The 15,330-nt window shown below is 38.8% G+C and overlaps 1 protein-coding gene across 5 annotated transcripts in view; it reads left to right on the forward strand.

Moving 5' to 3' along the window:
* Positions 1–10,436: 10,436 nt before the first annotated feature.
* The window catches only part of LOC149207369 (metal transporter Nramp6-like), a 210,612-nt gene continuing 205,718 nt past the window's right edge, over positions 10,437–15,330 (forward strand). For 2 of the 5 annotated variants that reach the window (XM_089395701.1, XM_089395702.1), the window contains exon 1: positions 10,438–11,004. In XM_089395701.1, coding sequence (XP_089251827.1) covers positions 10,840–11,004 — 165 coding nt within the window. In that variant the 5' untranslated portion in view covers positions 10,438–10,839. Of the gene's footprint in view, positions 11,005–15,330 lie in introns of all 5 variants that reach the window. The other 3 variants (XR_016252618.1, XR_016252619.1, XM_089395703.1) reach the window with 2 other exon arrangements.

Consider the following 15,330-nt stretch of genomic DNA (forward strand, 5'->3'; position numbering starts at 1 on the left):
AGATTCACTTTTGAGATTGAATTTGGCTCGTCCAAAGGTTCTACAGGATGTTTCCTGTAGAAATATAGAGCATCCTGTAGAAAACACAGTTTTGAGGAAAGAAGCATAATGACATGAAAAGAATGATGGAAAAGGGGTGAGGAGTGGAAACATAGATGAGTGTAGGCCTCATGGACATATTCCAAGCCTTCAGGTCCTCTTTGGAGATCAATTTGGCTTTTTTGTAAGCTTCCTGTAGAAGATACAAAACTTCCTGTAGAAGGCACAAAAACTCCTTTGTCTTTGATTTGAGTGCTCCTCCTGTCATGAAACGTCCTTCTTTAACCTGCAATGTCATTGCTACAACATGAACTTATTCAATGGAGATTAGCTTCATTTTTCTTTTTTTCTTTTTTTTTTTCTCTTTTTTTTTTTTGAAAAACAACTAGGGCGCCTCATGGAGGTTTTCACCCTAATTGCCTGCCTTGGGCGCCTCCAAGGGAGGTTTTCACCCAAAGATCTTTTTCTCTTTTCTCCTTTTTTTTTTTTCAACCCATTGACCGCCTCATGGAGGTTTTCAATCAATGAGCCAACCTAAGGCGCCTCCGAGGAGGTTTTCACCTTAGATTTCTATTTTCCTCTTTTTTCATTTTTTTTCTCTTTTCTTTTTTTCTCCTTTTTTCCTTTTTTTTTTTTTTTTTTCCTACCCTACCCTACTTGAAAAAACAAAATCATTTTCAAGTATAAGAATACTTCCAATGGAGCCATGTGCACATCGAGATTAGAGACAAGATGATGTAAAGGCTCGGAATGCATGCTTTGACAATTATCCAAGTTTCAGAGACAAAATGATCTGACTTTGAAAGTACAAAACATAGCTGAGGAAGAGAGTACTGCTGCAACTGAGTGACCTTCTGAAACCATATCTCAATATAGCTTTGATATCCTTGGTCGTCTTGCTGATTTGGATCATTCTTCATGTCACCTTCTATCATGACCTTCTGATCTTCCTCTTTTTGTTGATCTTTCTCTTGAATACATGGAAGATCTGATGGTAACCATGAAGGAACTCTCTCCATCTCTGATTCTGATCTCTTCTCTTCATCAAGTGCAGCCCATGGTTCTTTGATCTTTTCTTCTGAATCTTCTTTTGCTTTTGGTCCTTCAATGTTGTCAATAGAATCTCTCCTTTGCAACACTCTTCCTGAGCTTTGGTGAAGATCATTGGGCTCAAGAGGAGTCATTTGCACATGTTGTGCCTCAGCTTTGCAATTTGGTTGAGCTACTCCATTGCATGGTTTTGGAAATGGGGGTACGGGTAGCTGAGTGGAGGTGTGAATTTGAGATGGAGGTGGATGGCATTGTGGATGAGCAGGCATTTGGGGTTGCCTTGGTGGAGGAGGAGGCGATGGTTGTGGATGAGCAGGTGGTGGAGGAAAATGAGTGGGATGAGAGTTGTACTGGGGCCTCCACTCCTGATAAGGTGCATTCCACTGAGGCTGTGGCTGAGCATAAGAGTGAAATGAATGAGCAACTGGTTGGGCATAATATGGATCTGTGAAGGAACAAGGAGGATATGACCAAGGAGGAGGTGTAGACCAGGAAGGATGAGCAGGGGGATCCCAAGAAGGCATGAAAGTGGCTTGATAAGGGTCATAATAGGTCTCGGGTATCCCTTGCAGTTCCTGCTGGTAAGATCTAGGTCCATATGGCCAACTTTGGTTCATGTAATAGGGTGATTCAGTGGCTCCTTTGGCTCTTTGATATGTAGCTTTGATTCTGGGCAAGGAAGGGCACTGATCTGTAGGATGGTATTCTTCACAGATGAAACACACTTCTAGAGAGTGCATGGGACATTCGTTCCAAGGATGCTTTCTAGTGCACCTAGGAAAAAAAATGGCCAAAGCCCTCTTGGCTTCCTCTTGCTTCTTTTGGATCCGCAAGGTATCCAGTTGCATGGCAAGGAACTGCCTCATATCACTCTTTAAATCTTTGATCTGATTTTCAAATTCATCTTTGGACAAGATGTTGCTCCCAACATCTCTGCTTGTAGCCATTTGCTTCAGAGGAATGTTTCTTCTTCTTCTCCCCTAGAGGTTCTTCAGATATGTCTTAATGTCCACCCAGGGGTCCTTTCATCACAGCCATCGAAGAAGAACGTTGGCTGTGTGAAGCAGTGGGGGTGCTGTGCAATCATTTTTCTAACTTATCTCTACTCCTACAAAGCATGAAATAGATTGAACTGCAACTAACTATCTTGCAAAATTGAAAGGACTACTCTATTTTGCTCAAATGAAATTGCAAGAATGAAATGCTAGTCTACGCTTGCGGAATTGAAATGCTAATCTACGCTTGCAGAATTGAAATGCGGAATTGAAAGGCTATTCTAGGAAAGCAGGAAATGCTAATCTATGAAAGCAGGAAAGGCTAATCTAGGAAAGCAAGAAATGCTAATCTAGGAAAGCGAGAAAGGCTAATCTACTTTTGCATAAATGAAATTGCATAATGGAAATGAAGTAAACTACTTAGAAGAAGGTTGTAGTAGTAAATAGAAGAATAGCAACAATCACCAATACTCTGCCGCTTCCCCGGCAACGGCGCCAAAAAGATGGTGAGCTCCAGTATTGTAGCAATAATGCTACAACTCCTGGGGCTTCCTGTCTCTCATTTTATCAACCCGGTAGTTCGTACAAACTTGGAAGCGACGGTGCTGTATGCACAAGTACTAGCTCTTGTCGCAGCTGTCACTTGGTCAGCTGGCACAAGTCCGCTAGGGATCAAGCCAACTTCTATAGGCTCACAGAAGAAGCTTTATCAATGATGGACGAAAGCTAACTCAGAGAAAACTACTCTACTTGGCGAAAATGATCTGAAAGCAAATCAAAGCATGTAAACCTAGGAAACCCTAATTTAACTAGTCTAACCTCTATACTGCAAGGAATGTGAAGGAAACTTCTACCAATGCTGCTGTTACCTCTAATAAGTGGAAATGCATGGATCTAAGCTGTTTGCATCATGAAAGACATGTTTTTGTATTTTCCCTTTAAATGTGTGGAATGATTGTGATCTTGTGCTAACTAGGGTTTGGTTGTGCCGATGGGATGGAGAAGGAAGGAAAGCGTGGGATAGGTTGGGGAGGCTAGGAGAGGTTCCTAGGGATCCTTAGCATCCATCCACAGAGGTTCCTCGCATTCAGATGCTCAGCAACCGAGAGAGTGGCCTTCTACAGGATGGCTGTGGAGGATCCTACAGGATACTCTGTTTTCTACAGGATAGTCCTGTAGGTTTTCTACAGGATGTTTACGAATTGGATTTTTGAGGATGGATGGTTGATGGAAGATGCATGGATGGTTATGGAGGTAGGATGGGGGTCTGAAGTGACCTAGGAACTGATGGATGGAGTGATGAGATGATATGTGGAAGGCTGATTTGGCTTTAAGGTAGTTGAGGCAACAATGGAGAAGAAGGTAAGGTTACTTTGGCAAAAGAGAAGATGGGAGATGAGCGAACAGACTTGGTGATGGAGGAGCTGATCTGAACGAGGCTCAGATGAACGAGGAGGTGATGAAGGTGATAGAGATGCCCTACACAATGCTTATTCAAACAAATCAATGAATTCTTGCAAACAAACCAAGTCCTAGCTAACTCAATCCAACGGTTAATGAATGAATAAACAACAGCCTTGTTTGAAAAGAGAACCATATACATCACATGAGAAAGAACATGCCAAAAGATCTAAATGCATACAAACTCCTACCAATCTATTATAAACATGAGAAGCTACTTGAACCCTCAAAAGAAACCTAAGTAACAAAGCACGAATTAAATCTAAAGAGCAGATTTTATTATGAGAATGCAGCAAAGACACATAGATATAAACGAGGGAGGTACTGGGCGCTTGAGATGGGCCCAACCCCAAGAACTACAGCCTCCCAAGAGAGATTTAGAGCTGGTGCAAAGCTGGATCCATCTTTATTAACCAAGAATGAAAAGTTACATCAAAACTGTCCACAAGGAGAGCTTGAGAAAGAGCTGAAAGCAAAACTAATCCATGGCCTACAAATCGAATTACAAGCTAGCTAACTAATGTCTAAAACAAAATGACTAACTAGCTACAAAAATGACTACCAACTAGCTACCAAAAATGACCAACCACTAGCTAACCCCAAAATGACCAACTGAAATGAGGTCTTAAGCCCTCTTATTTATACAATTTGAGGACCCAACAGTCCTCCTAAAAGTTAGGGACTTGGCTACCCAAGACTTGGAGTTAACAGCAGTCCAACTTGACTTGCTTGGCTGCCCTTGTGCTCATTAATTTGGTGGCCTTTGAACTTCGAGCTGATGGTGGAGAATTCGAGGTAAGGGTCCATAAATGAGGGGAACACCTTCCTACAAATCCTCTAGCTTGTTCTCCCACGAATTTGGCTGCCAAGTGCTCATTAAGACCTTCAATTTTGTCTCCAAGTTGACCAACAAGGCTACACAAAGCACCCATTAGACTTGTTGGCATAATGACTAACCAAATTCACTCTATTAACATAAAAATAATAAAAAACATGCAATAAACAAATGAGAATGGTGGACTAAGCCAAATTAGGAGGTTGGATGAGCCCAAATATTTGTCCATTTTTGGGGCTCATCAGCTTACTTTCTGGCTCATACTCCGGATCAGGTCCCATAGTTTTAACGGATCCGCCCTCAATGCAAGAGGATCTGCCCATGCACATGCCGAATCTGGTGTTACGCTTACTTTCTAGCATCTACTCTGGATTAGATCCCATAAGTGTTGCCCTCATCAGATTTACAATCTAGCACAGATCTGGTGCAGAAGGAAAGGGATCCGTTGAAGCACAACTTGCATCGACCTTCTTAGTTTTCAATGGGCTCCCTGCAAGCACTGTGAATATGATCCAAACTCCACAAAATTGCGAGATTGGTATCGACGAGTGCCACTCAGGATCTGGTTCAGAAAATGATGTGAATGTTTTAGATGATGGCCTTTTTGCTTTGGGTGATAAGGAACCCCCACTGACTACCCTACAGGCAAAAGAAAAGAAGGGGACAATGTATCCTCGCAAACCCAAGAAGCATGGCTATGTCATCCCAGCACAAACGTTTCAAGTAAAGGATTGGGAATCACATCGCCCATATCTATCATCTTCGTTACACCTTATAGCAAATTGAACCTTGTCGAGGACAGATCCACCCACCACAGATCCAGATCTGATACAAATTTTCATCAAAACTCTGCAAGGAAGGACTGTCTGCAAGCGGATCTGGAAGGGGAGGCAGATACAAGAATTAAAGCATGAAATCCAAACGCATATAGGCATATTAGTAAGTATGCAAAGCTTGATATATGCAGGATAATTACACATTACAGGACTATGGAATTGTCTCAGATTTAACCATCATCCTCAATATGAGACTACGAGTTGGATGCTCTGAAACTACCTCAAAGGGAACAGGCTCCTTCAAAGATGTGGTCAAAGGGAAGGGTGAAGCCAACACCAAACCAACACCACCACTAGAACTACCTGGACCCTACATCATGGAGAAAAAATCCCAGATACCAGCCTTGACAGTCTCTCTGCCTGAGGTAAATGAGCTTTATGTAGAATTCTATACTAAAGTTGTTATATGTAGATTCAATGGTTTTTGGCCTAAATTAGATGCTTTAAACCAATGGATTTTCTCCACATGGATAACAAATTGTAGTATTCATCTATGTTCCAAGGGGTTTTTTATTGTCAAATTTGACAGAGTCAAGGATAACGAATTTGCCCTCAATGAGGGACCATGGTTCTGGGGTAATGCAGGACTTTTCATGACCCCTTGGTTCCCAGGTTTTGATGCCACCACTATGGTGGTTTCTAAAATGCCTATTTGGGTCAGGATACACAATTTCCCACTACATTTCCGACATCACAAAGTATCAAAAGGAATGGGGAATATGCTAGGCAAATTTCGCAAGATTGATGCAGATAGAGTCTCAAGAGGCATATTTACCTTCACCAGAATATGTGTTGAAGTAGATCTTAGTCAAGGATTACCTGATAGCATTATTCTGATCCATAACAATATACAGTGGACTCAACCACTAGATTATGAAAATATGACATTCTGCTGTCGTGGCTGTCAACAAACATGTCACCTTCACAGTGCATGCCCACAAGCTAAAAAAGACCCCAAAAGCCATAAGAAACAATCTCAAAAACCAAAAGGTTGGCAACGCACCGAGCCTTGAGCAGAAACAACAAAAGAAGATGAGACAACAGAAAACACTACAGACAATAATGTGCAGACTGTACAGATCAGTCCACAAAAGGACAACATAGTGCACAACTCTGCATTAACACAACGACCCAACAACCCTTCACAGCCATACGAGCAACACACAATAGGGAAAGAAGTTAGTGGCAACAAACAAATCCATGGAGCAGAGGGATCTGATTCTGACAAAGAATATCTAACTAATACCAATGAGAATCAAATGTCTATTGTAACTTCCACTCCCAATACTGGTGGTTGGCGAAAAGTGGAAAAGAAGAAGGGTAGGAAAGAATATATTAGTCTCTTATGGATTCTGAGAAATTAGGACCTGCTATTACTACATATGCCCCTTATCATCTACAACATGTAATTTTTCTCTTTTTGAATAAAATTACGGTTTTTCCGGAGGAAAAGAGGAGAGATAACCTTTCATTAATCAAAGAAAAAATTACATGTAGCTTGACTTTTCAAAGTCTAGAAATTGTTGTTTATCATAAAATCATTACAAATCTTGTCCTATCAACTGAAAACAATAGTATATCTATTAATCAACAACAAACTATCAAAGATTGACAATGAAAATAATTACAGCAAGAACATACTTATTCTTTGAAGATTCAAGATTAAAACATCATGGGATTTTGGGCTGAGAAGGAGGAAATGCCTTTGACATTGACATGACTTTGCTTGAGTTGACTAAATTTTATCTATCTTCTTGGATCAAGGCTTTAATGTTCTTACACCCCTTTTTTCTCTCCTCCTTGACCATCTTTGGAAGATATTTGAAATATTGCATATGAAGTCCTAAATGGTTTTTGAAGAACTTGAACTAGACTAAGCATTGTCCATTTAACTCTTCGATTTGTATATTCCTTGTGAATAGTTTCGACATAATGGTTTGACATGGATTATGGATATATAACAAGGTAGACCTCTGCCAGAGTAATCAACACGTGTGGATCATCTAGATCCATGTATTGTGGGAGGTCTTGAGTCTCATCCTCTTTCATTATTAAGCTACTTGGCTCTTTTGGTAGAGAGTTTGGTTGATTACCTTATGGATTCTTTTTCACGGGCTTTGTTGGGAGTGGTAAAGGTTTGGGAATACTTCTAGTAGCTGGTCAAGGGTCTGATTGATTATCTTCTTGTACTGAGGTCTTGTTTGGAGAGGAGAGAGACACTAACTTGTTTTAAGATCTGGGGTTTGGACCAGAATTTGTGGCTCCCAAAGGTCTCAAATTCCTTTTCCTTTAGGGAAAAATTTCAAAGCCATCTTGCTCTTTATGAGTCAATTGATCTGCTTGTAAATTCTTTGCAATCAGAGGACAATCTTTAATAAGATGTCCATATCCATGAAAATACTTCCATCAAAATGGGATATTTTCATAATCCAATGTTTGTTTCCAAAGATTATCCTGATAATAAATGTCTATTGAAGCTGGAAGAGGTTGTGAAACATTCATATAGATACAAATCCTTGTATAGGATGTGTATCTCCTTATCTTAGTTACCTCAAAAACCTTGAGAAATCTACCAATGACATTGCTAAGACTTCAAGGATCTCTTCCTCCCAACATTTATTTGGAAGAGGAAAGAGTTGAACCCATACCGGGACAACAATGGAGTCTTCCTTCCAAGGATTGTACCACTCTTTTCAGAATCGCATGAAAATCCCAACATTATTAAAAAAGTAAGGCCCTCATTTAAAAGCCCTCATTCTATCCTTGAAGCTGAAAAAATTACCGTGAAGAACCCTTTTGCTCCTAGCTCCAGATCTACTTGTCCTTTGAGGTTCCATTTATTTTGAATCCAATCAATTAGGGACTTTTTAGAGGGCCATAATCTAATGACCTCATTGATAAGAGCACGATCATGCATATTTTGGATGTATTATGTAATATTGTTGGACTTAGTTCATACTTTGGATCTTGCATTGCTTCTGGTAAGCAACGCCCTTGAATTTTATTTTTCCAAAATGCTCCAAGTAGTGGTTTCTTTGAGTGACTAGAATCTCCATTTCTTCCATCTAAGTTTTGAAAAGGATGCGAATGATGAAGAGTTTGGGAGAATTGTTGGCTGATCCAACATTTCTACAAACTCCTGACACAATCTAATTAAAGGAGGGTGATGAGTCCCCTTCCTTAAAACTGGCCATGAATGACTATGCAAAGGAACCATAAGAAAGACACACACACACACACACATGGCATTTTTGAGCAAAATGGTTGTTATCTTCCCGATGTAGGTTCATATCCTTGTTAGTAACACGATGAGCTATAATGCCTTGACAAGTATTGTTGTAATGGCTTCGTGTTAGTCTTGTAGCATCAAATAGGTGTTCTAGTCTCGACTTTGGTTCAAGAGGCTAAGAAACACTAGATCTTCAAAACCCATAAAAAAAGTTTTAGGAGAAAACACAGAGATGACTCAATAAGTTAATTGATCAATAATTAAATATTTCCTAAGTCTAACTTAGGGAAAGTGATTAATTAACAATAATTAAAGGAGAAAAGTGAGAATTCTCTAGAAATTCACACAGACTGAGTTGGAGATAATCTTAGCTGTTGATGGAGATCTAATCATGGTTGTTGGTTCACCAATGAGATATTATAAGAGCAACTCGATGGGTAGATGGAGAATACACTTGAGGGGCCAAGTTCTTTGGCAGATCGAGCTACCCAGCTACGAAGGTCGAGCAAGGGAGAGAAGTTCGAGCCAGAAGGGATGCAAAGACAATGATTCCAAAGGAATTTCTGGTTCTAGAGAGGCAACAACAAAGAGGTCAAGTTATTCGACTAGAGGCTGCGTAGGCAACTTCAGTGAGGCGGTTCGATTTGGCTGAGCAAGAGAATGATTTAGTTACCAGAGGTCGGGAAAATTTTCCAAAGGGTCGAAGGATCACATCTCGTAGCAGCAACATGTATAACGACTTGATCAGAGAAAGATTCAGGCTGTGTGTGTGAGGGTCTGCACAAGCACTACGTAGACGCTTGCGCCAGGTTTCTTGAGAGCTAGTTTTTCTGAGACATGTTGTGCTGGGATTACCTATAGAGAGAGAAAAATCTCTAATAATTTTGGCCAGATTATTTGCTGAGGATAACCAATTTGGCATATAGATTGTACTAAAAAATTTCATTGCTGCATAATAATAATAAAACCCTCATTTGTTGCACTGATTTCCTACATTGAGTTTTTGAGGACATTTATCCAAAAATAAATGTGTCAATTTTATTGTGTATGTGCTATCATTTTCTCAGTTTTCAGTTTATTTTCTACAGTGTATTTTATTTGTGAAAAAATTCAGTGTGATTTATTCGTTGTTTGCTGCAGCAAATAAACTACAAAATTAATTGGTTAGAAGAATACATTTCCAGTTGCTGCAATTTAGAGGAAATTTCATACTTTGTGCTTATGAATATTGTTATATTGGCTTTGAGCCTTGTGAATTCTAAAGTGAGTATACATGTGGGTTGACTTGGTATCAACAACCTCACTCTAGCCCTTGAGTTGAGAGGGAGGTTAATTTATTTCCTCATAATATATATATATATATATATATATATATAGTGCGAGGGAGGTTGATTTCTTTCCTATATATATATATATATCTCTAGTTAATCAATAACTTTGGAGGACTGCTTTTGATCAGACCCAAAATCACAACATCTACCACTATTCACCTCAATATTAAGATATTCAAATTTTCCTATCCCTTCATGCTTATAAGAATTACTTATTTCAACATGTTCAAATTTTTGCCACACAAGCTAACATGTTTTTGGAGAATAAAACATAGATAGAAATGAAATTAAACCCCTAACTACCTCTTAAACTATTATCATTTAACAAAAATAAATATATTAATAAATAATAAATTATTTCATTAAAATTAAAATAAACCAATTTATTAGGATAAATATTGATTACACTTAAACCAATTTAACGTATATATAAAACACGTATTTAAATTCTTTATTAAACCAATTTATTAAGACAAATATTGATTAAACTTAAACCAATTTAACGTATATATGAAACACGTATTTAAATTCGTTCATAAATGAAGTGCTTTAAAATATATACCAAAACCAGCAAATACTCTTTAATATAAGAAAACCAGCATGCACTTTCGGACAAATAAAAGCGCTGCACAACAAAATTTAAATACGTTTTGACAACCCCAATGCCCCATCACAACACTAAACCAGCCGAACCCACTTCCCTTTGTCGCTTCCATTTGAGGTAAGTTGAATTGATCCAATCATCGGGTTAGTACTTCCATTGGCTGCAGTTTGATTTCATACATATGTTGCAAGTATCTTTCAGCTACGTGGGAATTTCGAGCTACATGTCTTCGCCCCAATTGCCGGTCCCGTAGAAAGGGGAGTTTCTGTCTTAAAAAAAGAAAAGGAGTAACCAGACCGAGAAAGAAAGAGCGACCATACTTTTTAAGACGGGTTTCGAAGACAAAGGAGAGATCGCGACTGTATGCATAGGCCACAGAACAAGCCACCTCTCATGCTATTCCCCACCATTTTTATACGCACAGAGGAGGAGGGCATCGTATTACAGTCATAGATAACTATGATGCACCCTGAAGAAGCCCAAGAAGCTCAGAAGAGGACGTCGAATGATAACAAGTACACTCCGATTCCTCTGGAAGGAGGAGGAGATGGAGTTCCTGTTCCCTTCGATGCGAATCTCGCAGTTCAGCGAGACCTGAAGATCACACAAATCAACGTTCCCGAGGTAAGTTTTTAAAATTTACATTAACAGTCATGTAGAAAAACATCATTATTTCCCGAATTTCGTCTGAAGCCACGAAGACCTCCAATTGACGAACCGAAATAGAGATCTTTCATCAGTAATAAAGCACACAACCAGTGATTTAACATGATCATACTTCACACCTCAGTAGGATTGGATATACCCAACACCCATATATCTCGTCGATTTGGATCAATATACCCAACACCCAAATATCTAATTTGGTCCTTTGTGAACATTAATCTAGTTTTCTTTCCAAGTAGCTTTGGTATCAACAATTTCATGTATAATTGATGCCTCAGAACTTCAGTTCATCTGATTCGCAGGTCATGACATCAATAATTGTCTCGAATTATATTTGCCCGGATCATAATTCTTGATAGGGTCCATTACATTGAAATAGCAGTACCTGTCCTCCAAATGAAACCCGTTGAGAAAGTATTCGAAGTTTTTCAGACCTAATGTTGTATACAGTTGGATCAATGATTGGAAAAATGTCCTGGCAGGAAATATACATTAGAGATGATAGCCCGCTCCTGCAGACCCGAGTTGAACGGGTGTAACTTCAGGGTATATCACTTGCAGAGTTACTGCATTGAATGAGATTTTCATGGTGCAATTTTCCATAAAAATTTAGTCAGCTTAGAGTGCAAATCTAGATGGATGCACAGATCCCAGAAACGACAATTCAGATTGTGCGAGCCCTAGTCATTCACGCCATATCCGTTTATTCGTAGATAAACCGTCTAGCATTGATGGATCACATTGACAACACCCAGAGAACAACAGGACTAAAGATTCATACATGACATTCATGGCGTGCACTTCAAAATGGACTGACACGATATATATATATATATATATATAAACCGTCTAGCATTGATGGATCACATTGACAACACCCAGAGAACAACAGGACTAAAGATTCATACATGACATTCATGGGGTGCACTCGTGTGTCTCAGAAGGTAGGAACGGGACTGTTTAGGATAACGAAATAACTAGAATGTAGTATATCTACAGAAGGCAAGACAATGTTCAGAACCTTATGTGTCCCCTTGAAACAGAAATGGAAATAAAGAAAACAGGCTTCTGGCAGAGGGATTTTGCGAACGGGGCAAACTTGGGGTAGACATTAGTAGGGAATGACAAACCAGTTGAATCAGGGGACGGGGAAATTAAGTATGGCATAGTTGAGTGTGTAGTGGATCCAGTTTCAACAAAACCTCAATCTCTGCAGAGTATGCACAGCTGTTAACAACACAAGGGTTAGAACAGTAAAGTGCTACTTTAATTGAAATCTTCACAATAGTATGTTACATGCAGGGTATGTAAATTTTCAAGCCCTAGTGACTGCTGTTCTATGTTTTTAACTTTTTCTTAGTTAATTAAATCAGATTTGGACTTATTAATTGCAGAAATAAATATTTCTAGCCATGCAACAATCAGACATATAGCTAGAAAATGAATAGTGAAAGCATAAACACAATACCCAGATAGTTACCCTTTCAGTTCAGCTTTTCATTTAAGTATTCCAAGTTTACAAGGAAACCTTCACAAGTTTTCAAACTAACGGCTGACGGTATACACAAAAAATCGGAGATCGACACTTACTGAGAGAAACCTGCCTGTAGGACAATGGAGAATCTGTCTACCTGAACTGTTGTACGGCATTGTTTGACTCTATCCATAGATTGCACATATTTGCCCTTTGGCCTGCTTCTCGACCTTGGCTCCCCTCTTATGCTCTGAACCTGCTCAATTGATCTCTCTTTGATCTCCTGAGTCTTGATGTACAAAATGTGCGTATACAATTTCTCCTATCTTGTCCTATTTAAGGTTCGAGAGAGATAATTAATCTCCTCAATCCTAGCAACTAATTTTCCAAATCTTACTAACTAATCTCCTTAATCTTGGCAACTGATTTCCCAAATCTTTAGTAACTACTTTATCTCAACAACGAGGTGTAGAGCTAAGATTAGATAAAATCTAACTCACTAATATTTTAGAATTTCTAGAATATTTCATTTAGATTTCTAAGAGTAGGAGAACACAGGAAATTTGACTTCCACATTTATTTATTTAAGTGAAATTACAAGATGATATCATTTCCCACTTTTACTAAGTGGTCACTAGAAGTTGTCTCGAACTACTTGTTGCACATTCACACCTAACCGATGCAAGAAGCTTCTGCTCGAGCTATATTTCTCAATCCTCCCTCTTAGTGAGGAAGGAATTCTACACAAATCCAAATCTGTCTTTGAATGCTTGAAGTTTCCCTTTTGCCAAGAGCTTCATCAGAATATCAATTACTTGCTAATCTGTGGATATATATTGAAGCTTCATTGCTCCTTTCTGAATCTTGTTTTGTATGAAGTGATATCTGATCTTTATGTGCTTGGACCGATTGTGAAACGCTGGATTCTTAGAGAGTTTGATCCAACTTTGATTATCATAGTAAATCATCGTGAGATCCAATTCTTGATCAAATAAATCTGCAAGCAACTTGGGAAGCCAAATGGCTTCACAACTTGCTGTACTACCTACCATATATTCTACCTTTGTTGAGCTAAGTGCCACAAAGGTCTACTTCTTGCTAAACTAGGATGTCATGGCTGATCCCAAACTAAAGCAACACCTTAGGTACTCTTCTTGTCTACTACATTACTTGTCCAATCTGAATATGTATACCCCTACAGCTTCACCACAACATCTCCAAGGTATTTTAGATCATACTCCATTGTGCCCCTCAAATTCTTGATCACATGTTTTGTTGCTATGCCATGCTTCTACCTCGGCTTCACCAAGAATTGACTCAAGGTGTTCACTGTGTTGACCCTGCTGCCTACACCTACCTACAAGTCAGTGAGAAAAGCCTTCAACCCCACAAGGTGTGGTTAGTGGCAGGGAACTCAGAGAAGGGGTTGTCACACTAATCCAGACTCTCTCCGTTTGAGCTATCTCCTAGGTTAGCTAAGGGGGGTGTCCCTAATGAAAAGTTAAGTTAAAAGATGTGAGTTTCTAGGAGAATGTTATAGTGAAAATGGATTACTTTTAAGGATTTATGAGCAAATATGAAGTGAGCAACTTGAAATAACAATGCCAATCATTAATATGATTAAAAACCATAAAACCAGTGCCTTATAAGGAATTTGCTCAACAATTTAAAGATATATTTGCTCAAATTAAAATGCAATGCTCTCAAAAGAGAAAACAAAGTCACCCTGAAATGTAAATAAGAATTGTTAGCACAAGATATGTAAGATACAAAATGCTTTTGAGATAATCAACTTTATAAATCAAAACATGTGAAACATATCTTGCCAAAACCCAAAAAATAGTAATTAACTTGGAAATATAAAAGAAAGAAAGTGCTAAACCAAGACATCAACATGCAATTATACTTGAAACATGAAAATAAAACACTTGTTTGAAATGATTACAATACTTGCTTTTGGAATAAACTTTGCATATGAAAACTCAAACCATCAAGAGACAAGTAAAGTAAATGTAATGGAAAGTGCTTTTGGTTAATTTTATTAATTAGCTCTACAACAAGATTACAATTTAACTCTTCAATCCTCAGACCTCACCCTCGCCCAATGATATGGATCTCACAGTGAGGAGTCAATAGAGGAGTAGAGGATCCCTAAAATGTCTACTTCAACCAACTTATGTTGGAGGTAATATTGTAATGAGACTTGGGGTCTTCCTACACTAAAACGCCTAGATGAAATGCAAATTGTGTTAATTCCTCAAATTAAAGCATGCATGTAATTGAATGAAGTATGAAAGCTTAAACCATGCAAATGTCAATCCACCCAAGAGAATCCTCCCTCTAAATGGGGAGATAGGGTACCATGGAGAAATCCCAAGCTCCCACAAGCAAGTTAGATTTTTTATTAATATCACAATGAGAAGAGGGCCCTTCAAAGTTCTCAACTATACTTCAAGGAGAGTCCTCACAATAATTGCTTGAAACTTGGACACTAAACCTCTTTTATTGAGAAAGTAGTGACAAGATCTCACAAAACTTATGCAAGGGAAACAAGGTGTGAGTTTCCTCCAAATGCCCACGACTTAGAGAGGAAAATGGGCAGCCCTCTAGTGAACTTGACTTGGCCAAAATAAGCCTCAAAAGGGCTCACGACATCCTTGGAAATCGAACCCCCAACACTTGCCAAAGGTCCTACAAACACTTGTTAGATGTTGCGGGAAGTTGCTCTTCAAAATCTGCCACACAAGAGTTAGCAAACAATCCAAACAATGGTTGCAAAATAAGTTAAGTATTAATGGAAAAATCAACAA

The sequence above is a fragment of the Pinus tabuliformis genome, chromosome 1_2 (assembly GCF_031772625.1).
Source record: "Pinus tabuliformis cultivar Carrire ecotype Pingquan chromosome 1_2, CPIR1, whole genome shotgun sequence".
In the NCBI taxonomy this organism is placed as follows: Eukaryota; Viridiplantae; Streptophyta; class Pinopsida; order Pinales; family Pinaceae; genus Pinus; species Pinus tabuliformis.